This window comes from Bison bison, unplaced genomic scaffold (genome assembly GCF_000754665.1).
Source record: "Bison bison bison isolate TAMUID 2011002044 unplaced genomic scaffold, Bison_UMD1.0 scf7180017864343, whole genome shotgun sequence".
NCBI lineage: Eukaryota > Metazoa > Chordata > Mammalia > Artiodactyla > Bovidae > Bison > Bison bison.
The window spans coordinates 754,000-778,865 of record NW_011494915.1 but is presented as its reverse complement, the minus strand read 5'-3'; the positions used below and the strand labels follow the sequence as shown (position 1 = coordinate 778,865).

The 24,866-nt window shown below is 38.8% G+C and overlaps 1 protein-coding gene across 1 annotated transcript in view; it reads left to right on the top strand.

Annotated features, from left to right (window-relative positions):
* SUCLG2 (succinate-CoA ligase, GDP-forming, beta subunit) overlaps window positions 1-24,866 on the top strand; it is a 273,120-nt gene that overhangs the window by 60,733 nt on the left and 187,521 nt on the right. Inside the window, exon 2 of the mRNA XM_010854550.1 lies at window positions 5,665-5,806. Coding sequence (XP_010852852.1) covers window positions 5,665-5,806 — 142 coding nt within the window. The remainder of the gene's footprint in view (window positions 1-5,664; window positions 5,807-24,866) is intronic.

Below are 24,866 nucleotides of genomic sequence, written 5' to 3'. Positions count from 1 at the left end.
GACATCTGGGCCCAGAAAAATAAAGTCTGACACTGTTTCCACTGTTTCCCCATCTATTTCCCATGAAGTGATAGGACCGGATGCCATGATCTTCGTTTTCTGATTGTTGAGCTTTAAGCCAACTTTTTCACTCTCCGCTTTTACTTTCATCAAGAGGCTTTTGAGTTCCTCTTCACTTTCTGCCATAAGGGTTATGTCATCTGCATATCTGAGGTTATTGATATTTCTCCCAGCAATCTTGATTCCAGTTTGTGTTTCTTCCAGTCCAGTGTTTCTCATGATGTACTCTGCATATAAGTTAAATAAACAGGGTGACAATATACAGCCTTGACGAACTCCTTTTCCTATTTGGAACCAGTCTGTTGTTCCATGTCCAGTTCTAACTATTGCTTCCTGACCTGCATACAAATTTCTCAAGACTAGTCTCCTATTTGATGAGCATTTAGATCACTTTCAACTAAACTATTATGTACACCACTACACAGAAGAACCTTTTATGTATCTCAGGTACACATGTGAGTGTTCTGCTAGTTTAAACACTCAAGAAGTAGACTTCCCAGTTCAGAGAATGTGGGTGTTTTGGTTACTGCCATCAGTGCTGTCAACATTGTTTTTGGAGTTGGTCACTCTGGTGTTTGATCATCAATAACATTATCACACCTTCATTGTTTTCCCCTGTCAAATGGCATCTTTGTTACTTTTGGCAAAATGGCCTCTCCTTTTTGTTGTAGATTCTGTTTTCCTGGTTAGCAGTGAGTTTTTGGCTCTTTCTCAGTCTCTGTTGTGCTGCCTTCCTGAGTGAAGCAGGACCATGGATGGTCAGGCTGAAGAAAGACAGGGCGGGTAGAGAGCCTGTGGGCACATGTGGCTCGTGTGTTCTCTCTTTGAGGATGGGGTGCCCATTTCAGTGACATTTCTTTCTAACGCCCTTTATTGTTTATTTTCTCCCTCCCATGGTGTTATTTCAGTAGTCTCTACACTTCTAATTTTAAAACCATGGGGAAAGATGCTTTCTTGATCGTGTCATTTTTTTTTTTCCTTCTGTGTAGCTGTCTAATTTTGTGCTTTGAGTTTTCTCATGAATTTTTGCCTGCTTAGTCATTGTCTTTTTATCTCTTGGTTCTTTGTCCTTTCCCTCATTTTTCATTCTTTTTCTTCTTCCTCTGCTCCCTTGTTCCCATAGGCCCTTAAATCTTTATGTGGTGCTTTTCTTTTAAGTTGTATTTTCCCCTTCTCCTCCAAGCTTAGAAATGCTTGCTTTGTCAAAGAAATGCGGAAGGGAAGGGAGCAACAGAAATCCGGAAGGAAACCAAACCCAGGTGCCCACCCACTTCAGCTGTTTTGAGAACATGATGCTGTCCCTCATGTGGTCACGTTGCCAAAATCTGTATGAAAGAAGGAAAGAACACTGAAATTAGTCCCTTTCACAGTAGGGTCTCTGAGCACATTACTTCCTATCTTTAGGTCTCAAGTTTTTGAATACAAAATGAGGAGGCTGGACCTCAGTAAGGCTTCTGTAGTGGCTCAACAGTCAGGAATCCACTTGCCAATGCAGGAGACACAGGTTCAATCCCTCGGTCGGAAAGATCCACTGGAGAAAGAAATGGCAACCCAGTCTAGCATTCTTGCCTTTTAAATTCCATGGACAAAGGAGACTGTTGGGCTGCAGTCCATGGGGCTGCAGAGAGTTGGACACGACTGAGTGTGCACACAGACACAGTTGCAAAGAGCACAGGAAGTGATTTGAAGGCAAACAGGCAAATTTGAAGGCAAGCAGGCAGGAACAACTAAAAGGCACGGGGTCAACATGATCTTTAAACTCTTCCGTTACATTCCAGAGTTCATAGATTCCCTCGGAGATTCTTGACTTCTTCAGTGAAGATAATAGTATAGGGTTTTAACAGGTCATTCCTCTTAGGAGACGAAATAAACTACTTACACCATTTTAGAGTCTTAGGTCAGCATCCACTCATACCTTCTCTTCCCTTACTGCCAAAACCTGGAGCAGCTACATTTTTCCTTACATGCACTGTGCCAGCATTTCATGAGGATCTTTTTTCTGGTAGATTTTTGGCCTTTTGAAGTCAGGAATATGATCCTGCTTATACCAATCTCAGTCTTTATTACCAAGAGGCTTGTGGGAATGTGGAGCTAGAATATAGTCGCAGGGCATCAACAGTATTATATAGTCAGTCAGTACCGTTGATTGGAGAAGCTTTGCTGTGTTATAGGCATCTGTGATATTGGGGCAGTGGTCAACCCTGCAGCCTGGGTTTCCTAACTGGTAAGATGGTTTTTATTAGGACAAGTTAGGTGCTATAGATGGGCTAAGTTCTGCAGCAACAGCAAATAGCTAAGTGTCAATGGCTAAAAGTCCACAAAGGTTTATTTTTCACTGCACATTCATTGTGATCCACCTGGGGATGGTCAGTCCTTTCTCTAACCCCTAGCTCATAGATCAGCTGCCATCTCGAATACTGACAATCTCCAGGTCATGAGAGAGAGCCTGGATGGGTAGTGGGTTGATAATCAGATGCTGGACCTGATGTGTCATGTACCATATGTACTCATGCCTTATTACCTGCAACTAGTTGCATGGCCTCACCTAGCTTCAGCTAAGGCAAGGAAGTGCCTGGTAGGAGGACAGTTTGGAATATTTGTTAGTTAGCATAATGGTAATGGTACAGCGATAATAATACTTGACTTTTCAAGACTTTTTGGCCATTAGATAATACGAATACTTATAATGCCTAACCCATAGAACATGCTCAGTCAGTAATAGGTGGAACCATTATTATTATTATCATTGTTATTATTTAGCAGTTGATTACATTTCCAACATTCTTTACAACATCCTTCTACTTAGAAAGTGTTTCTCTTCTTTTTTCTGCTCATGAAAATGCTAAAGTAGACTCAACTTGTTTGTCTCTAGACATATCACAGATTCTTAATTAATGAAGTTGAGTTAATGAAGTTTTAGAGTAAGACAGGGGCCCTCAGGTCATTATTCTGTAAGATGATCACTTTGTGAAGTGATGGCTTGAATATCAGCGGTGGCTTCAGAACTGTGGTCACTGTGTTTTCAATTTAAGAGCCACAGACTCTAAACAGCTTTTCATTTTGAGTCAATGCAGAAACCGTCAATATGTATTATATGTCTATGAAGCTGGTCTCTGGATCAATTGCAATTAGTTTGCAGCAGATTGCATTAACATATCTAAAATTAATACAGCCAATGTTCTGATGAAAAGAAATTGACCACAACCACACTATGGCTGTTTTTAGTCTCTCTCAAACGTTCTTTTCAAACAGTATTTCTTTTCTTCTTTGTTAATGGCTTTAAATTGGTATGTCAACTTAGACTTAATGTATTGATCCTTCCCTAATTTACCTTTTAAAAGTGGTCCCAGAATATGGCACATTACTAATGTTCAATCGTTTCTTTCTTTAGGGGACTTTTACTAAATGCCTTAAGCTTGAATTTTTTTTTTGTCATGTTACATGAGGTGCTGTTAAGACTGCTAAGTCAACAAGTACATTAATTTTTGAATTGTGTTTTTCAAATTACTAATGTTTCATCAAGATTTAAAAATTCAGAAGTAAGATTAACAAATTATATATAATTAACAAATTATATACAGTAAATGTGAGCATTATGTCTAGTAGTTTATTTTTATCTTAGCATTTTCTGTTTCTAAAGAAGTAGTGCAGGCAACTTCAGTTTTAATAACATCATTACTAGTATTTATAAGGATGGAACAAAGAGACAGCTTGAGGCTTGATCATGTTGAAATGTGAATTTTTTACAAGTGTGTATAAATTATGTTATGCTTATTTTAGATCTGAAGGAGTTTTACTTTTTTTAGAGCAAGTCAGTTTCTGGAAATGAAAATTATCTGTATCAGGGGACAAAAAGACAAAAGGCAGAATTTATTCATTTGGCTATCTTACTGGTATTTTTTCAATTTCTTCTGTATGCCAAGCACCATCACATTCTTCATACAGATACAAAGAAGTTGAAGACACACTCTGCCCTTGAGTAGAACCCAGTCTTGCTGTAAGGTTCTGGAGCTTTTTTGGAATGCCTCCCATCCAGAAGAGCTTCATGAGTGCATTGTAGCTTGGAGATGCCAGAAGAACATGCCATTTTAAGGACACATTAGAGGTCTTGAAAGCTACTGGCTCCACGTGGTAAAGCCCTGTGGACCTCAGTTTGTGGTCTGTGTGATGTTGCTCAGTCACTCACCGAGGCCCTTGCCTGGTGTTTCTAGGAAGCGTGTCAGGTGATCTTCCACCACCACTTGTGATCTTCCATCACAAGACTGGATCACCAGTCTTGTGATCCAGTTGTGTTATTGATTTTTTGGTTGGTTTGTGTATTAATGGCATTGTTATCTTACCTCCTGTGAACAGTGGTTCCTTTGTATCATAGCCCATGGATAGAAATGAAACTAAGTGTATTTATTTTTTCTTTTCTTTTAAAAACAAGTCTTATGAATTTAATGGGCTTCCCTGATAGCTCAGTTGGTAAAGAATCTGCCTGCAATGCAGGAGACCCCGGTTCAACTCCTGGATCGGGAAGATTCTCTGGATAAGAGATAGGCTACCCATGCCAGTGTTCTTAGATTTCCCTTGTGGCTCAGCTGGTAAAGAATCTGCCTGCAGTGCAGGAGACCTGGGTTCTTTCTCTGGTTTGGGAAGATCCCTTGGAGAAGGGAAAGGCTACCCACTCCAGTATTCTGGCCTGGAGAATCCCAAGGACTGTATAGCCCATGGGGTTGCGAAGAGTCGGACTACTGAGTGACTTCAACTTTCACAAATTTAATAGATAATGTTATTGATCTTATTGGATAGAATGAGAAGAGTTTTTTCATGCCATTCTATCCTTTGATCCTTTTCTTTCAGTACAAATGAAAGCTGACTGATCAGTGCGTAATGGAAGACAACTTTCACATGATTCTTAAGCAGTTACTTTAATATACAAATTGCAGTTTTTAGGAATTAGTAACTTAATTAATGGTGACTATTTCAGGTTACTATACTCAACTTTGGTGAGTTGGAGATAATCTCATTAAATATGTAATGGAATCCATTAAAAACCACAATAAAGAAATGGATTAGTCTGTGGCCCATTGACCTCAAAGAGTTAAAACAAATTTCCTGAGTTACCTTAATGTTTAATGATGTATATAGTTATTTAATGCTGTGAACTTTGTTTGGAGTGGAGACAGGGAAAAGCATATGCTGTACAACAGAGTCCTTAACAGTTTTAAAGGTAATTTTTAAATAAAGTCCTTATGGACTCACAGGCAGCTGCAGAACTAGTGCAGCAGTCCCATGTCCTCTTCACCCAGTGTCCCCTCATGTTGACATCTTACATAGTTTAATATCAAAATTAGGAAATTGGCCTTGACTGAGCTACGACTGAAGCTCCCCTATTAACTAAATTTAGACCTTATTTATTTGGGTGTATGTGCAGTTGTCCTTAAAAGTTTTGATTAGAAAAACAAGCATGGAGAATTCATTTTATATATGTATTTTTTGCTTCTAAGATTTCTGTTGCTAACTCATGTTTGAGGGTACCTATTAGATTGGCCCTACCGGTTGACTGTTACTTTTCTTTCTGTTTTAAGTCTTCTTATCTCTTTTCCCCAATTTCTCTAGGTGGTTCAATTAACATCCAGAAGATGGCTGAACCTGCAGGAATACCAGAGTAAGAAATTAATGTCTGACAACGGAGTGAAAGTTCAAAGATTCTTTGTTGCCGACACTGCCAGTGAAGCTCTGGAGGCTGCTAAGAGACTAAGTAAGCTAATTCATAATGGGTGAAATATGCTTGCCAAATTAGTGAATTCACAGGTAGTGGTTTCCCACTAGTTAAATTTCTCAGTTGCAGGTTATAGTAACAGTGACAGGTACAGTGGAGAACTTTGAGTTGTAAGGGCAAAATGCCCAATTAAGAAAGCTTTATTCTTTGACATGAGACAGAAACATATGTGGTACCACTCTATAGTAATTTTTCCATGTTTCTCAGCCACCATTTCACCTAGTTCTCTTATCTGTGGTTTAGTGGCTGTGAGAAAATTGGTTGAAGGGTATAAAGTGTCAAAAGAGAAGCCTGTTGGAGGGCGAGTCAGGAAAGACAGTTGGCATCCTTCATTAAGCCTCTGAGAACATGGGGAAAGTTCCCTCTGAGTGACTGGAGGAGAGAAAGGGAAGAATCTGCATTTCGAAATCCTGCTGAATTTGGTTCAGTGTTTTGCCCTTTGATTTATCAGCTCTATAACTTTGTGTAAGTACTTTTTCTTTTCTGTGCCTCATTTTGTTAGTCTGTAAATCAAGGCTAATGTGTTTACCTCCCAAAGCTATTTAGAGCCTTTAAGGGAGCCTTTAAGGGAGACTGCATGGAGCTTCCCTGGTGTCTGAGTGGTAAAGAATCCACCTGCTAGTGCAGGAGGCACAGGAGAAGTGGGTTTGGTACCTGGATTGGGAAGTTGCCCTGGAATAGGAAATGGCATTTCTCTCCAGGTTTGGTCCCTGGATTGGGAAGATGCCCTAGAGTAGGAAATGGCAGTTCATTCCAGTATTCTTGCCTGGACGATCCCATGGACAGAGGAGCCTGGCAGGCTACAGTCCGTGGGGTTGCACAAAAGTTGGACACGACTTACCAGCTAAACAACAACAATAAGGGAGACTGCACACTAGTATGTGGTAGAAAATCCAGTTCGTTTCCCTAGTTATGGATTGAGAAATGAGGACTCAGACTTTGATGTTTTCAGTGAGCATTCCTTTAGTGCCATGTAGACTCTCTTGTTGTTGGTCTGGATAAGCACCATCCATTAGAAATTTGAGCCCCACAAATATTGTTAAATTTTCTAAGTCACCTTAGTAAAGGTAAAAATAAATAGGTGAAACAAATTTTAATAATATATTTTGTTTGCCCCAGTATATCCAAAATACTATCATTTCAAAATATAATTAATATAAAACAGTTTTCAAGGGGTTATTTTATATTCTTTTCTTGTGCTCGGTTGAGTTCAGTTCAGTCGCTCAGTCATGTTCGACTCTTTGCGACCCCATGAAGCGCAGCACACCAGGCCTCCCTGTCCATCACCAACTCCCAGAGTCCACCCAGACCCATGTCCACCAAGTCGGTGATGCCATCCAACCATCTCATCCTCTGTCGTCTGCTTCTCCTCCTGCCCTCAGTCTTTCCCAGCATCAGGGTCTTTTCCAGTGAGTCAGCTCTTCACATTAGGTGGCCAAAATATTGGAGTTTCAGCTTCAACATCCGTCCTTCTAATGAACACCCAGGACTGATCTCCTTTAGGATGGACTGGTTGGATCTCCTTGCAGTCCAAGGGACCCTCAAGAGTCTTCTCCAACACCACAGTTCAAAAGCATCAATTCTTTGGCGCTCAGCCTTCACTGTCCAACTCTCACATCCATACATGACCACTGGAAAAACCATAGCCTTGACTAGATGGACCTTTGTTGGCAAAGTAATGTCTCTGCTTTTGAATATGCTATCTAGGTTGGTCATGGACAGGGAGGCCTGGCGTGCTGTGATTCATGGGGTCACAAAGAGTCGGACATGACTGAGTGACTGAACTGAACTGACTGACTGAGGTTGGTGATAACTTTCCTTCTAAAGAGTAAGCGTCTTTTAATTTCATGGCTGCAGTCACCATCTGCAGTGATTTTGGAGCCCCGCCAAGATAAAATCAGACACTGTTTCCCCATCTATCTGCCATGAAATGATGGGATCAGATGCCATGATCTTAGTTTTCTGAATGTTGAGCTTTAAGCATTTTTTTACTGTCCTCTTTTACTTTCATTAAGAGGCTCTTTAATTCTTCTTCACTTTCTGCCATAAGGGTGGTGTCATCTGCATATCTGAGGTTATTGATATTTCTCCCGGCAATCTTGATTCCAAGTTGTGTTTCTTCCAGCCCAGTATTTCTCATGATGTACTCTGCATATAAGTTAAATAAGCAGGGTGACAATATACAACCTTGACATACTCCTTTTCCTATCTGAAACCAGTCTGTTGTTCCATGTCCAGTTCTAACTGTTGCTTCCTGACCTGCATACAGGTTTTTCAAGAGGCAGGTCAGGTGGTCTGGTATTCCCATCTCTCTCAGAATTTTCCACATTTTATTGTGATCCACACAGTCAAAGGCTTTGGCATAGTCAATGAAATAGAAATAGATGTTGCTAATGCTCACAAACCTGATTTATATATTACTTCTCCAGGACATCTCATTTCACGTTGACCACATTTCAGGTGCTTGAAAGACACATGTTGTGGCTACCCTGTTGTACAGTACAAATCTGGACACTAGAAAGATGTGTCTGTGCATTCTTTGGTTGCAACCTTGGAGAGCAGTTGTTTCCCATTAAAGAATAAAGAATAGAGCATCTGCTCACTGGCATTGCCCAGGCAGCTGTAGCAGAGTTTGAGAGTATAAAACAGAGGCAGGCTCTGTATTTCAATTTTTCAATTTTCTTTGCTCTTTTAAGAGTAAGAAGTGAGGTACTTCAGCTAGTACTTGTTGTTTTACCTCCCTTTCAGAGTTCCCCCAGGTGCTTAAATGCAGCTCCTTTATTATGTCAATTGAAATATATATGTATTCTTTCTTTCAACAAATATTTATTGTCACCCACATGTTGTAGGCACAGTGGATGCAGCTGTGGAGGATGAGCGAGCCCCGTTTCTCCTTTGAAGCTGCATTCTAGAAAGAAATGGATTTGTACTTTTCAGATGTTAAATGTAGAAACTGAGAGCAGTTTATATTTTAAGAAACAAAAATTGGTTTTATTTTCAAGAACTATCAAAATTGTTTTTTATGGTGGAAAAACATTAGACCTACACCTGGGTGAGAGTGCCTCAGTGAACTGTGGTAATAGACTCAGTAAAGTTAGTATTGCAACATCTTTACATGAAAGGGTCATTTTTGTTTTATACTCTTGTGGTTTGGGGATTGGATAATGAGAGCAAGAAATGTAAAGTTCAGATTGGTCTTTGCTCTACATTTCCCCCATTATTTCCTCAAATGTGCTGACTCACTAGTAGTCCAGGTTGAAGAATCTTTCTTAAGGGAATTCGAGAGGCCAACTGATTACTTCCCACCCCTTTAAGTGGAGCACAGCTAAGAGGACTTATCTTTCAGATTTTCATAGAGATGTGGAGTTAACTAATTGGCTTCTTAGCCATGGATTTTTTTTATAAGCATTTATTTAGCCACCACTTTGTGGTTGGGGCTTGTATACTGTGTCAGACAGGATTTTTGCTCTGGAGGAATTAACAAGGTGATTTCCAATGCTAAGGGAGGGAAAGAAATGAACAGTGAAGCAAGCTTAAAAGAAAACTGAAATTCAGAAATGAATATCACCTTTTAAAGAAGGCATTGTGGTACTTGAAGTGTGGTTTTTAAAGAAAATGAAACTGAATTGAAAATGATGTGGCTGTATGTGTGCCTTGGCCAGTGCATACCCGTGATAATCCTTAGATGAGGTGGCCACAGGAAGGCCTCCCTGTGATCTGCTTAGAGCTAAAAGGGAGTTTAGAGAACTTACAGAGCGCCTCATTTGCTGCACGAATGAGTAATCCTTCTCTTACTCAGTGAGTAGTTTTGGTGGAAGGAAGAGCCCTGATTTTTGTTGTTTAATAGATACTTTTGATCAGAACAGTAATTTATAGTATTGGAGGAGGAGGTGGTACCAAGTCTAGTTGATAAAAATGAAAGAAGTTAATAGTGAATATGAAAGGAAGTGTGCACATCACTGAGATAGTTTGGAGAGAACAAAACAAGAAGAATCTGGCAAAATTCCATAGTGTTTATGTTCTTATCAGTGTAAATTGATAAGCATCAACAGCACAATTGAGAGATTCACCAAATAAATTTGAAGTTAAAGCTGGATCACACATATATGTTCCTGATTGTCCTGAAAGTAGGACCTCTGCCTTATAATTATAGTATTTTAATGGGGAAAAATTATGTAGAAGAATAATGTGTGTAACATGCAATAAGCACTCTATAAGACAGTACTGTTGCCATCACAGGTGACAGCAGAGGCATGTAATTCTAAATGGTTCACTACTGTCATGAGGTAAGGTCGCAGACATATCAGAGACCTCTGATAATGAGTATTTTGTTGATTGTTAAGTTCAGAGAGTTCATATTATAGTTTGCAAAGTTTGTAAGTGACTGAAATGTATTAGCTTACCTTTCTGCTTTATTGATATTTGGATATGTTTTGAAATAAAATGATATTTTGTAAAATATTAATATTTTGAAGACAAATATTGATATTAGCCATGTCTGTGATTTCCATTGTAATCTCTGTGTCGATCAGCTCACAAATCTCTTTGTGTTTAAACTCACGCTGCTGGTTTTCTGTTTGCTATCCACTTATGGTGGTCTCCTTCTTTCCTGGCCCACATGGAGCTTGTCATCTTTTGGTTGCTCTGAACCCATTCTCCCACTTAGCTCTTCCTACTTACCCAGCTGAGATACCCCTGTGTCATCTTAAATGCTTCTCATGTCTGTCATATTCATGCATTTGCCAAAGCCTGCAACTTTTAGCTCAGTATTGTTATTTTGCTAAAGGAGCTAAACAGGTAAGAAAAGGTTAAAAACAGCTAATGATTGACAAAGATGGGATTTTTACCCAGGCAGATTAGATTTAATCTCCTCCTCAAACATTTTTGCTCTTTGCTAACTTGATGATGTTGTTCTTAGGAGGTTTTAATAGATCGATCAGCATTTTTAAGATAGAAAATGCATATTAATAAAATTAGAAGATTGAATTAAAACTAGATGTGGCAGGTTCTAAGACAATTTATAGAAGCTATAATCTTCAGATATTTTATTAATGATTCATTTTGTTGTATCTATTTGGAAAATAGAACTTTTTGCTGTATAGTAATGGAAATCTTGTTAATTTGAACATTTGTTTCAAATGGGTAATACAAACCTTTTGTTTCTGAAACAATTAATAACAATAAGATATTGAGTGAGACTCTCATTTTCTTGCACAGAAAATGGACTTGTGTCTGATTAAGAGAGTAAATTTGGTTCAGGGAAGTAAATTTTTAATATATGGATAATATTCAATTCTGCAGCATTTTTTATGAGCTACCTTTTATAATCACGCTTTCAGGAAGGAATTGTTTCCCTTGTGTGTAATTTTCTCAGGAGACTTATTAATTATACAAATTTCTCCTGTATGGATTGCATTTAATGTATACAATCAGCAAATAATTACAGAATACGTACAGTGTGCACGACTAATTTCTGTGTTGTCTTTCAGTTCACTTTAAAAATGAAGACTTACATATCTCACATAACTCTAAACTCTTAAAGGCCTGTCTTAAAGGAGATGTTTATAAAAGAAAAGATGAAACTTACTTCAAACCACCACTTGTTAGTTTTTGGAATCTCCACAGTTGTTGCTTTTTTTTTTTTTTTTAATGCTTTTATTTATTTGTTTGTTTTGTTTTTGGCTACGCTGGGTCTTTGTTGCTACACAGGCTTTTTCTCTAGGTGTGGCAAATGGGGGCTTCTCTCTAGTTGCACTGCATGGGCTTCTCATTGTGTTGGCTTCTCTGGTTGCAGAGCACAGGCTGTAGGGCACGTGGGCTTCAGTGGTTGCAGCTCACAGGCTTCAGAGCGTGGGCTCAGTAGTGGTGGCGCATGGGCTTAGTTGCTCTGCAGCATGTGGGATCTTCCCAGATGAGGGATAGAACCCACGTCTCCTACATTAGCAGGTGAATTCTTTACCACTGAGCCATCAAAGAAGCTCTTCCCTCCTACAGTTTATTAATTATTCCATTCACGTTGATACAAGACTTTTGATATTTGATTAAGCAGGAAGATTGTATTTTGCAAACTCACAGTTTTATTTTTTGCCAGGAAAGAAATTGAAATATGAATAGAGAAAGTAATCTTTTCTGAGCTAATGACATGTATCCTAAAATGGAGATAAGGAGCTCTTATTGAACTCTGCTAGCTTTGAATTGCTTTCAGCTCCAATGTATTTCCGTTTGTCAATATGATAACTTATTCTTTTCTTTTATATAATCACATCCTAAAGCCTGGTGAATTACTTATACCATTAAGGGATTGTATTTTATATAAAAAGGGAACTGCTGTCCATTGACTATAGATTGACATGTACTGTTTATCCTGTAGGCAATTAAATACATTATAAGACTCCTTGTTGCTTTGTCATATCTGATTATGTGGTGAGGATCTCACACAAAGATTTTAAACAACCTCTGTCTTGAGATGGTAGTCATTATGTTGTTATAACGACAGGTGAGGATAACACTGGATGCTCCGTAGTAAATCTTTTTACCACTGTATCAGCTGTCCACTATTTTGAATCTGCAGTCAGGAATGCAATTGCAAGGGTGATGGCAAATACAGGGCATTAGAGGTTAAAGCAGTGTCTGTTTTCTGGGAATCATGGTGGTGAGTCATCCAGACCGAAGGTGTTTATGGTAGGTTCTGAGGCATAGTGAATGTTCAATAAATATTATTGTTGCTCACAAAATTTTCTTTCTTTTTTTTTTTTTGTTGCTCACAAAATTTTCATTTGCCCATGTTTACTTAGAAATGCTCCCTAAAGGAGCATCTGAATTAATAATAAAAACTGTCCCTGACTATGTTTATTAACACTATGTTTATCCCATTCAAAAAAGTAGAGCCTTTAGTGATATTTCCTACTAAATATATTTTGTAAAGAGATCCCCCACTTTTATAAACTGTTCTTTTCTATTTTTCCAGAGACTGTACATATAAATGGGCTTGTCTGGTCATCTCCTTAGAATTCCTCTTTGCTAGAATATCTTTTCCTGGTTATCTTGTGCTGTTCGGTGAATAAAAGCAGCAGGAGACCCATTGAGCAAAGGGTAAGATCAGGACAGGTTGTGGGCAGGCAGGGTTTATGGGAGTGAACATGAAGCTTCCTGTCAGTTTCCTTAGAGAAACAAATGAGAACAGAGCTTTGAAAGTCAGTGCCTCAACTTGATTTTTGTCTATATAATAAGGTAAGGATTAATTCTTCTCACATTTTAACCAATAAAAATAATACTGGTGGGATTTAACTTTGGCCTCTTGCCATGTTCCTGGTATCATGGTGAGCATTTTGCAAGTGCAATGTCATGTCCTCATCTAAACCAAAGGGAAGGCTTTCCTTTAGGAACTGGTTCCAGATATTACTGGATCCTGTGTGTCAGTGATTGTGTATCCACGGTGACCAACAATTTCATTCAGTCTTTTCAATATGTTTTTAATGGAGTTACTTATTAATTTGTTCTTTAAAGCTACCTCGTTGTGAATGAACAAAGAAGTTATGGGCATTATCTCATTTTGCATGTCTTTCCTATGAATAATTTGTGCCTGGGGTCTTTGACTCACCCCGGGGTATGTTATGAATTCTAAATGTCCAGAGGGTACTTTGTAGGGGGTTGTAAATGTAGAAAAGCTTTGCCTAGGGTACGTTGGCATAAAAGCTATCTTCTTATTATCTATCTATCTGGACATACTGGTCTTTTAAAAGAAATCTTAAACATAAAATCACTGCAGTGGAGACTGCAGCCATGAAATTAAAAGACACTTGATACTTGAAAGAACAGCTATGACAAACCTAGACAGCGTATTAAAAAGCAGAGACATCACTGCCTTCGTTGGCAGTGGGAAGATCAAAGGAGATCAAACCAGTCAATGCTGAAAGAAATCGACCCTGAATATTCATTGGAAGGACTGATGCTGAAGCTGAAGCTCCAATACTTTGGCCACCTGATGCGAACAGCTGACTTGTTGGAAAAGACCCTGATGCTGGGAAAGATTGAAGGCAGGAGGGGAAGGGGACAACAGAGGATTAGATGGTTGGCTGGCATCATTGACTCAATGGACATGAGTTTGAGCAAACTCTGGGAGATAGTGAAGGACAAGGAAGCCTGGTATACTGCAGTGCGTGGCGTTGCAAAGAGTCGACATGACTTAGTGACTGAACTGAACTGAAACATAAACAGATAAATCTCTTCTGATTATCAAAGGAATATTTTGATTTTGAAACTATGAAAAAGCACAAAGACCTATAGTCTCATTACCCAGAGAGAACCTGCTTTAATATCCACTTATTTCCCTCCATTTTTCTTCTGCATTCATTGAGTCAGCAACATTAGTTTCTGTGCACAAATTTACATAAATATAATTGACAGAGAATGTTTGTTTTTAACTTTAGAAAAACACTATGCATATAGTTTTGTGTCCTACATTTAAAAGTCCACATAATAACATAAGCATGACCTAAATGTTAAATAATGTTTTTCATAAATATTATTGTAATAGTTGTAATCCCTAGATTGACTGTTTCCTATTGTGACTTAGATTGTGTTTTCTATGTTTGCATGTTAGGGAATGCTAACTTAAAACTGCCCAATTCTTGATAGATTAATATAGTAAGGAGTTTTTAGTCACATATGGGTTCAGTATGGTGTTCCTGCTGCTGCTGCTGCTGCTGCTAAGTCGCTTCAGTCGTGTCCGACTCTGTGCGACCCCATAGATGGCAGCCCACCAGGCTCCCCCATCCCTGGGATTCTCCAGGCAAGAACACTGGAGTGGGTTGCCATTTCCTTCGCCAATGCGTGAAAGTGAAGTCGCTCAGTCGTGTCCGACTCTTAGCAACCCCACGGACTGCAGCCTACCAGGCTCCTCCGTCCATGGGATTTTCCAGGCAAGAGTACTGGAGTGGGGTGTCATTGCCTTCTGCAATGGTGTTCCTGGTTTGCCTCTAATTGGTGACTCACAGATTGAGACTCCTTCATCATCTCACTCTGGCCTCTTCAACACATGTTTCTCAAAGACGACCTGAGGATTGTGTCTGTTCCAGCCACGTAAGAAAGAAAAAGAGCTTGGAGTGTTGTGTGTGGAGATTGCATGGACTGTATCACATTCTATTGGCTGAAATTCATCAGATGGTCACAATGAACTGCAGAAGAGGCTGGGAAATATAGTCCCAATGTGTGTGAAGGAAGAAGAGGAAATGGGTTTGGTGATCATGGTAGTGGCTTCTGGAGCTTTTAGAATTTGGGGGAAATTTGTTTCTTTGCTTCTTGACTTAGAACCAGCATGGACTGTACAGACAAGACATCATCCCAGGTCTGCTTTGATTACCTAAGTCACAATTTGCTTGACTATAAAATTGAGGCTAATGATACATGCGTTAAGGACTGATTTGGATTAAAAAATAGAAAGGCAAACATAGTACATACCTCATTTACTCACCGATTTACCTTCTTTCCTCCCCCCTTTTTTTTTTGGTCTGAACTGAGTGAATGTAAGCCATCATAAAAGGCATATAATAACAGCTATTAAAAGCATCAACAGCAGATAAAAAAATAACAATGATCAGTGCCTTTGCAGTAACACCAGAGTGTTTACCTATACTTATTGCATAGCTCATCAGATGATTTGGTAATGAATATATTACTTGTATACTGTTGGTTGATATTTTTCTAGGGAGATGAAAGTATGTGAAGTCAAAAGTTGCATAATTTTGAAAGAAAATGAAAGATATTCTTTCTTTACATTGCAGCAGAATAAATATTACCTAAGGCATTATTCTTTTAAGATGCTACTCTATTCCCCAAGGTGGTTGTACAGGAGTTGACAGTGTTTAACAGCTGTTCATAAATAGTACTAAGACTCCACTTGAGTTTTCTAGGTTACTTACAAAAAGGTCAGGAATGGAATTGAAAAAACTTAAAAAAAAATTTCTTCATCTACCTTAGTATACAAACTAGATGGGTAAATAAGCTACCTCAATTATGTATCTTTTTTTTCCTTTCATTCTGCATGGAACAAGCTAACGGATTTGTGAGTCCATTATTTTTCTCAAATTAAGTGTGGGGCAAGTATTATAATTTTTTTGTCTTTAAGCTTTTATTTGAGCAAATATACCAGTCACTTCAGTATGGAGGAAGAAGAAGCAGATGGGATGTGGATAACAGGGGAAAAATAATAATGCTAAAAGTATTTGATATGCAAAAATCAAACTGTTCGCAGAGTCTTCAGGTGTGAGATGTAAAACAGCTTTATATAAACTAAAAAACAGCTTTATATAAACATATTATCTTTCTAGGTAACCTTACTCAGAATCCCTTACTACTCTTTCCTGTTTGTGGGTTCACAACAACCAGAGGTTCCTTTCATTTCCTTGTTTACTGAGTGTTTTTTTAAAATCATTAATGTATACTGATTACTGTCATGCATTTTCTGCACCTGTGTGGAGCATCACCTGTAATATTATCCTATTAATCCATGTATTGTGGCTTGTGTGAATGCTCAGCATGTCCAGCTCTTTGCGACCCCATAAACTGTAGCCTACTAGGCTCCTTTGTCCATAGGATTTTCCAGGCAAGAATACTAGTGAGTTACCATTTCCTCCTCCAGAGGATCTTCCTGAGCCAGGGATTGAACCTGTGTCTCCTGCAAATCTCCTGCATTGCAGGTGGATTCTTTACCAGAGTACTGAGGAAGTTTTAATTCATGTTTTTTTCTTTATGAGTTATTAATGTAGTGAATTATTTTGATTGATTTTTGAAGTTTGAATCAGACTTGCATTCATAGAATGGGACCTGCTTGGTTAAGGTGTATTATCTTTTATTTATTATTGAATTGTGTAATATAATATTTTGTTTAGAATTTTTGTGTCTATATTTCTGAAGGCTGTTGGTCTATCGTTTACTTGTTTTTGTAATATATGTCTCTGGTTTTGCTATTAGGATCATGTTGCTTTATAAAATGAAAAAAAATAAAAAAGGTCCCCACCCCACCTCCCATATTCACCTCACCCCCTCTGGCAACCAACAATCTGTTCTCTGTATTTTTGAGTATATTTGTTTTTTAAGATTCTATATGTGTAAGTGAGCTTATATGGTATTTGTCTTTTTCTGTCTTGACTACTTAGCGTAAGAACCTCAAGGTCCATGCATGTTGTTGTAAATGATAGTGTTTCCTTCTCTTTTTATGGCTGAATAGTATTCACATATCCTTTATCTATTCATCCACTGATGGACAGTTAGGTTGTGTCCATGTCTTAGCTGTTGTAAATAGTGCTGCATTGAACATGGGAGTGCATAGCTTTCCAAGTTAGTGTTTTCATTTTCTGTAGATAAATACCCCAAAATGGAATTGCTGGATCATATAGTGGTTCTATTTTTAACTGTTTGATGGCCTTTCATACTGTTTTTCATAGTGGCTGCCCCAATTTGTGTACCCACCAGCAGTGCAGATGTTGTCATCTTATTGCTGTGGTTTTTGCTGTTTATGCTCAGTGGGGTGCTCCGCATCTCAGTGTTCAGGGAGTGGTGGTAGAAGCTATCATTTGACTTGTGGTGTCTTCTTTTTCAGAAAGAGAAGGCACGTTACTTACGAGACAGTTGTGTGCTCACCTTTCCACATAATACTGATAATATAAAGAAGAGATTATATATGCTTCTGGGTAAACCAAGACAGGTTTCAAGAGTCATCTGGAATTTACCATTTTCTTAAGGGTCTTTAAGCATAGATGACCATCACTGTTGGCTTGTTTGGATAGACTTTGTACATCTGTTATTCTAGAACTATGATTAATAGTAATCACATTCACTCTAAGACTGTCTTCATTTAAACAATAAAGTACATGATCACCTTGAAGAATGACTTTAAGAATGACTTAAGAACTTAAGAATTCTTAAACTTAACTTTAAGAATGACTCCTTGACTTCAATGGTCCTTGATATGAAGGCTGTTTTATGGAACTGAATATGACGGCCTTAAGTATTGCCATATTAATTCATGTAGCTTTTGATTGAAGGATGAAGAGGAGATGGAAGGGCCTCCCTGATACTCTTAGGGATGGTGACAGGGAGCCAGAGCTTAAAAACAGTTGCCTAGGACAAAGCTTGATTTTTTTTGTTCCAGGGCCAAGGCTGTTTCCCACCCATCATTGCTCTCCTGGCATCCAGAACATAGTATCGGTTCAATAAGTGGTTACCGAATGGAAAAACTAGTAAGAGAACAAACCCTCCAATGAACTTTCCCTCTAGTTTCACAGTTGCCAAGCAGGACTTCTGTCGTGTACACACCCAGTGGGTTTTCTCTCATGCCACTGGATCGTGTCTTTAAGCTTGACTTAGGAAGAAGGCAAAACTAAGGGAGCAGCAGTTCCATGGGCCATGTTGATAAGGTAGGAGGTCATGATGGGGGATGTTAACCTGACGGCTTCATCCTTTGCTTCATCCAGCTTTTTGGCAGAAGTTAGTTTAGGATTTTCTTCAAGCTGGTCCTCTATTGCCACAAAACAGCTCTGGTTAGTATGTGGGGTTGGTCAGGTCTTCTGATATTGCCAGAAACTAGTCTTCTTAGACAGTGTCAGCTTCACTTTCTCTCAGGTTCTCTCTGAGCTCATGGTAATGGTAGTCCCTATTTACATCATCCACTTCTGCTTTCAGTTAGAGCATCAGTGGATATTTTTTCATTTTCAGTTGAAAGGTACCTCAATGAACTGGCTTCATTTCAATGCCAGTTTTTGTCACTTCATCTGCCTACTGATGGAAACAAAAATAAATATTGCATGGTATTAACTAGTAGCTTTCCATCCTTGCCATAGTCCTGTGTTTATTACCCTTGGACAAAATGAGAGAATGGAGTATAAGGAAACAAAGGGAAGGCTGAAAAACACCTGTAATTTAAGTAATCTTTTCTATGTGATGGTAATTCATTTAACAGTGATTGGGTGTCTAAAACCATTTAAGCACTGAATTTGGTTGGGCACATGGATGGCCAAGAATAGTTGCTGCTTCCAAGATGTTCACTGCCTTGTAGAGAGACTGATTGTAAAAACACCTAGGAATGCAGTAATGATGGAAGCATGGCTTAATGGTATGGGCACACAGAGGGGAAATGGGTACCTATCCCATTGTGGATGCTGAACAACCAAGGAAGACATCCTGGAAGAGGTGAAAATTACATTTCTTTTTCTGACTCTATTAAATCTAATATATGTAATGAACAGAGTTTATTCTGACCCTAGAATAGAAACTTTGGCCTTCTTTACTTTTTTTTTTTTTTTGTCTCTCTTTGGTTCTAATGGAAATGATGTCTCAAAATGATTGGTGAGGTATTGGCAATACTAACTCTGAGGAGACAAGTCATAACTTAGATAATTTTGCTATTTGTGTGTCAAGGTAGGAAAGAGAGAAGTGTGCTGCCTGAGGGAAGTGTGCTGCCTTCTGAGATATGATTCTGTGGATAGTGTACCAAGGGATACTTCTTTGAGTAAACCTCAGGCCTCTGCTTGCCTTTGTAGGTTGTAAACTTTTGGGAACCTAGTCAGAATTTATCAGACTGAAGAGATTGAACACTCACAAACCAAACTTATGAGAATGATGCATAAACCAAAACCAAAAATGGAATGTTTCTGTTAGATTGGAATGTTCATGTCTGCCATCCTGATTGATGTCTTAGAACAGTGGTCCACAACCTTTTTGACACCAGGTACTGGCTTTGTGGAAGACACTCTGTGAACCAGACTTGGGGGGATGGTTACATTTATTGTGCACTTTATTACTTTTACATCAGCTCCACCTGAGATCATCAGGCATTAGACCCAGAAGGTGGGGGACTCCTGTCTTAGAAGGGGTTGCTTTGTTTTACCTTTGCACAGGTTTTTTTTTTCTTTCCTTTTTTAAGCAGAAGACTACACTTCAGCAGAAGCTGAGAGTTTCATTTACTCAGGTACTCAGTAGATATTTATTGGGTAAATGCACTAGGTGGTGGAAAATACAACAGCTAACATAGTCTTGAGAATGTATGTTTAACAACTACTGTTAAATGCTTTGCCTGAGTTTTCTTGTTGAATCTTCATAAGACATTTCTAAGATATGTCATCGTCCTTATTTCTAGTTTATAGAAGAATCCTCTAAGAGACCAGCACAGCAGCAGCAGTAGCAGCCTCTAAGAGGCCCTAAGTTATCCATGTAGGCTAGACTCGTACCTTGAACTAAGTGGACTTTACAAATTCCAGACTAAATGATGAACCTCTGAGTGATAGAAAAGCAAAGTCAAGGGCCCTTTACTTCTGAGCTCAAAGTCAAGGGACTAGGACCTCTAGTCTCCTGAGTGCTGTTCATAAAGTTGTTTGTCTTCACCCAGGGACTCTAATTCATCTTTTCATACCTTCTTGCTCCCTAAAGCTTAGTGTAAAACGCCTTACACTGGGTAAGCACCCCCCAGAGTCCTCCCTTCCTGCTTGAGGCCAACCCGACCACCTGTCTCCTGGGTTGATTTTATTAGTCAAAGCTCTCAGGAGTCCTGGTGTCTCCCCCTTCCCTTCATGAATACTGTAAGCATCACCCATTAGCTGAACAAGGAACTGAGTCTGTTGTATTTCACATTACAGCAATACTCTCAATATAGAAATACATCCGCTGCCATGATCCAGTGCCTTTTAACTTCACAGTAGTTGAAGTTTAAAGGTATCTATTGTGAATCCCTAAAGAAGGTGGACAGCTAAGTTTACCTCTAGGCAAATAGTATGGAACTATAATGATGGAGAATGATTCTTTCATTGCTTCTGTTTTAACTTCTGTAGCTAAAAGGTCAAACAATTTTTATTTGTTCAGCTTCCTTCAGTTTAAACAAAGTAGTTTTAGAAGTGGTGGAGGGTTGGTACAAGGTTTTGATAATGAGGTTGTCTTTCATTTGGAAAAAGTGGTGCAACTAAAGTATAATTCTGTCCGGTTTTTAATAAGCTTATATCCAACTAACACTCCCCCCTCATTAAATCCGTTTGAACTTTTCGATGGATAAACATAATCTATAGCACTACTATCATAGCGATTTTCACTTTCTGTTGTCAATAATAAAAATCTTTTACACTTCAGACCAGGATGGTTTCAGGTTAGCAGATTTTCTGGACCACTGGGTACCATTCAATTGATATTGAGTAACTTACAAAATATTGAATATTTCAGCTTGGTTGAGATACAGAGTATGAACAAATTAAAAAATTATTTACAGAGTGCAAAAAGTGCAGTGATAGACATAAACAAGTGGTGAATCATAGAGGACTTAGGATGATAAAGTCTTTGAGGAGGTGATTTTAAGTTGACATGCAAGGATAAAAAGGAGCCAGTCATGAGAAGAACTGGAAGCAAGGTGTTCTAGGCAGAGGCAGCTGGTGGGTCAGAGATCATAGGAGACCAGTGAGACTTAAAGACAGTGCAGTGAGAGGGAAGTGAGAGCCCAGATCATGCAGAGTTTTGTGAGCCAGATGAGTTTTTTTGGATCACTTTTTCTTTTGGCCATGCCATGCAGTATGTGGTGTAGGATCTTAGTTCCCCAACCAGGATCAAACTCATACCCCCTGCATTTGGAAGTGTGAAGTTTTAACCAGTGGACCACCAGGAAAGTCCCAGTATTTTGGATTTTATTCCAGGTGGAATGTGAAGCTATTGAAAGATTTTGATAAAAACACACCTGAGCTAGGGATTACTTCAGCAATTCTAGATGCCAAACCATCTCCAAGCTTCAGTGAGTCATTTGTTCTTACTCAGACATCTGCATATTGGCTGCTGTATAGAGGTCTCACTGAGTTTGGCTGTAAGCTACTATTTGGGGCCAGGTCTGCTCCATGTGTCTTTCATCCTCCTTGGACCATTTGGCTAGCTGGGGCAGACCTTCACAGGGAGATGTCCCAAATGCAAGAGAGCAAGCCCAGCTACTAGCATATATCAAGCCTCTTTGCACTATCATCTGCTATCATCATGCTGGTTGAGCCCAAGGAGTGAACTGCAGGGGCACATGGCAATGGCTGTGAATTCAAAATGGGGCCAGTGATTCATTTGACCACATGCAGTTGCCTGCTTTTATCTGTTTTGTGAAAAGTTCACAGTTGAACTAGGGTGACTATCTTGCTTGCCCAGCAATGAGTAACTTCCTGGGCTACAGATCTTTCAGTGCTAAAAGTGAGAGAGTCTCAGGCAAACTAGGATGAGTTGGTTACCCTATAATGGATTGTGCTGTGGTGAGTTGATTAACAGGGCTGCAGAAAAAGTAGGGAAGAGGTAGACTGGTATGATTACCACGTGAGAAAAGATAGTGGTTGGATGGTGAGGATGGCAGAAGAGCTAAGAAGTAGATGTCTTAGGGATGTATTTTGGAGCTAGAGCTCATGGGTCTTGCTGATGTGGTGAATGAAGAAAGGTGTTGAGGATGAGTTAGACCAATTGAATATACTGTTTGCTCCAGTATGATGATCTAAACTAAAAAGTGGTATCACAAATTTTAGTAATTTTAAGAATATGATAATAAGCTAGTACTGGCAAGTGCATTCTATATTGAAGTCACACAATATGGTATTTCTCTGGAAATTAGTGGAATAAATGGGGAAGTTGCTATATCTAGACCCAGTCCTAAACTAATAAAAATAAGTTGTATCAGAAAAAAAGATTGCTGCTAACAAAGAGCACCTTCCTAATAGCTTTCACTGGCTTCCCAAGCTCAACACAGCACTTTGCTATAGTGAGCAAGCAAGCCATGGATGTTGGAGAATGCATGTGTTCTCTTCATTTTGATTTGTCAGTGGCTCATCCCCTCATGATTGATAGTTTACTTTGATGTTGTAACACTGTCTTGGGTGATAGTGTGCCTCATGTGGTGGAAAGCAGATTAGAACAGGATTCAAAAGGTGTGAATTTGAGTTGTGGCTTTCATATTCACCACTTTCTCATCTTTTCTTTTTTTTTTTTGCAGGGATGGGGACATTACATGGAATTGTGATTAAGCACTGTCAGTTCCTTTCCCCCACCTGTTTAGTTTGCTAACTTGAGTGATTAAGAGAACCATTTCCCCAGAACATTCAGGGATGCTGTGTGAATTAACATTGAGTTAATACCAGTTTTCATGAGGGTAGTGCCACTAAATACTTTTGTGATCTGAATGACTTATGTGGCATATCTGGACTCTGTAAGTCCTCTGTGAGCTGGGAACCACAATTTAAGGATGTTGTGAGGATCCCGTGAGAGATTGTATGTGAAGGTGCTCTGTGAGGTCCTATCAATAATACGCTCTTTTCTATCAAGGCAGTCAAATTCTAGGCCTGAATTCATATGGGTTTCCCTTTTTTTTTTTTTTCCATCCACTGTACCAGTATCCGTCCATGTAGTGGTGATGAAAGTGTATTTTTTGGAAGGCATGGCAGAGAAAATATCTCCTTTCTAATAGTTCTTAATTCTTCTAGTTACCTCTTGGCTGCCTTTGTGAAGCTAAATCTCCTGAATTCGTCTATAATTTTTTTTTTTTACATTAGATCTTGGAAAGGTGCTTAACCTCCATGTGCCTTAGTTTCCCCCTCTAAAAGACTAATAGTATTTCTTTTAATTGTAATAATGTATTGTGTTACGATTAGAACAGTGGATGAAAATTATAACTATTCAGTGAGTGTTACCTCAGTTATTATTATTGCTGTTACTATTTACACGTAAGTTTCCTGCTAAATTTACTTGATTTGTAGACCTAAGAGTGGGATAGAAGTATCTGGTTATATATTGATAGAAAAATGCAGTCTCTGTTGTTACGAACTCTAAGAGGTAATTCAGAATAGATTTTCAGTATTTATTTTTTGGTGATTTGTAGTTTTTCTAGTGGTTAGTGAACCCCATTTGATGAGTTTATTGTATTGTGCAAAGTGGTTTTGATCATGTAAAATGCAGTCTTTCTGAATCTCAGCCCATTGAAACCTTATTTTGTTTTCTCTTGTCGTGTATTGGCCAGAATCCATTTTAGCTTTTACTGCACTTTGGCCAGCTCTCTGCTCTTCTTAAGTATTTGAGTATTTCTTTCTTTGTCCTAGCTTCTTTATGTGTTCTGTTTGTGCTCTTGATTTATTAAATCTCTAGGGTCATCCTTTCTCTGGGATGGGAGCAGAGTCTTTTGGACAGACAGCCTGGGAAATCTAACACAGCCTCCAGGGTGTACTTCATGTTCAGTTCATTCCAGCAGCTGATTAGAGATCAATAAATGCACAGTGCTAGTGTATATTATGTGCTTTTCCTGGAAAACAGATCTGTATTCAGTGGGCTAAATAGTAGAAGAGGCATTTTTTAGTTGGCATGCCTTTGTAACTGTAAATAACTATAATTCTAGAAGATTTTTTTCTTAATAAAATTCTGTTTTAATGTTTAAACTCATGGGCAGTCTGGTATCTTTTTCCTTTTGGAAGGATGTGAAACCTTGAAGGATAGAGAAGTAATTTTATCAATACTTAACACTTTGAACAAATGAAATGAATACTAAAACTCTGTCTAACTCAGAAGTTTCTCAAGGCCACACTAGCTTTGAGATTGGCAGTGGAAATTGTCATGATCTTCACTTGGCTGAAATATGTATGGAGGGATATTAAAAGGAATGCAGTATTATTACATTATACTTTTTATAGGTAGTTATGTACAGTCTCATTTGTTCTTTACATAGTATGGGTGGCAAGACAGGAATTATTTCTCCGATGACAAAACAGGCTCATAGAGCTCAAGAGATTTGGTCAAAGGCTCACAGTGGCAGATAGGTCTACCCCTAACATTTGTAGGACTGAATAGAAACCCACATCACATATGTTCAAATACAGTTATAAATCAACCTAACAGTTTATCGCAAAGAGTGGGACAAAGAGTTGGACATGACTGAGCGACTAAGCACAAACACACAACAGTTGATCAGATCAACTAACATATACCCATAATGGAATAAAATGTCTTACCTAGACAAACAGCGGAGAAGGCAATGGCACCCCACTCCAGTACGCTTGCCTGG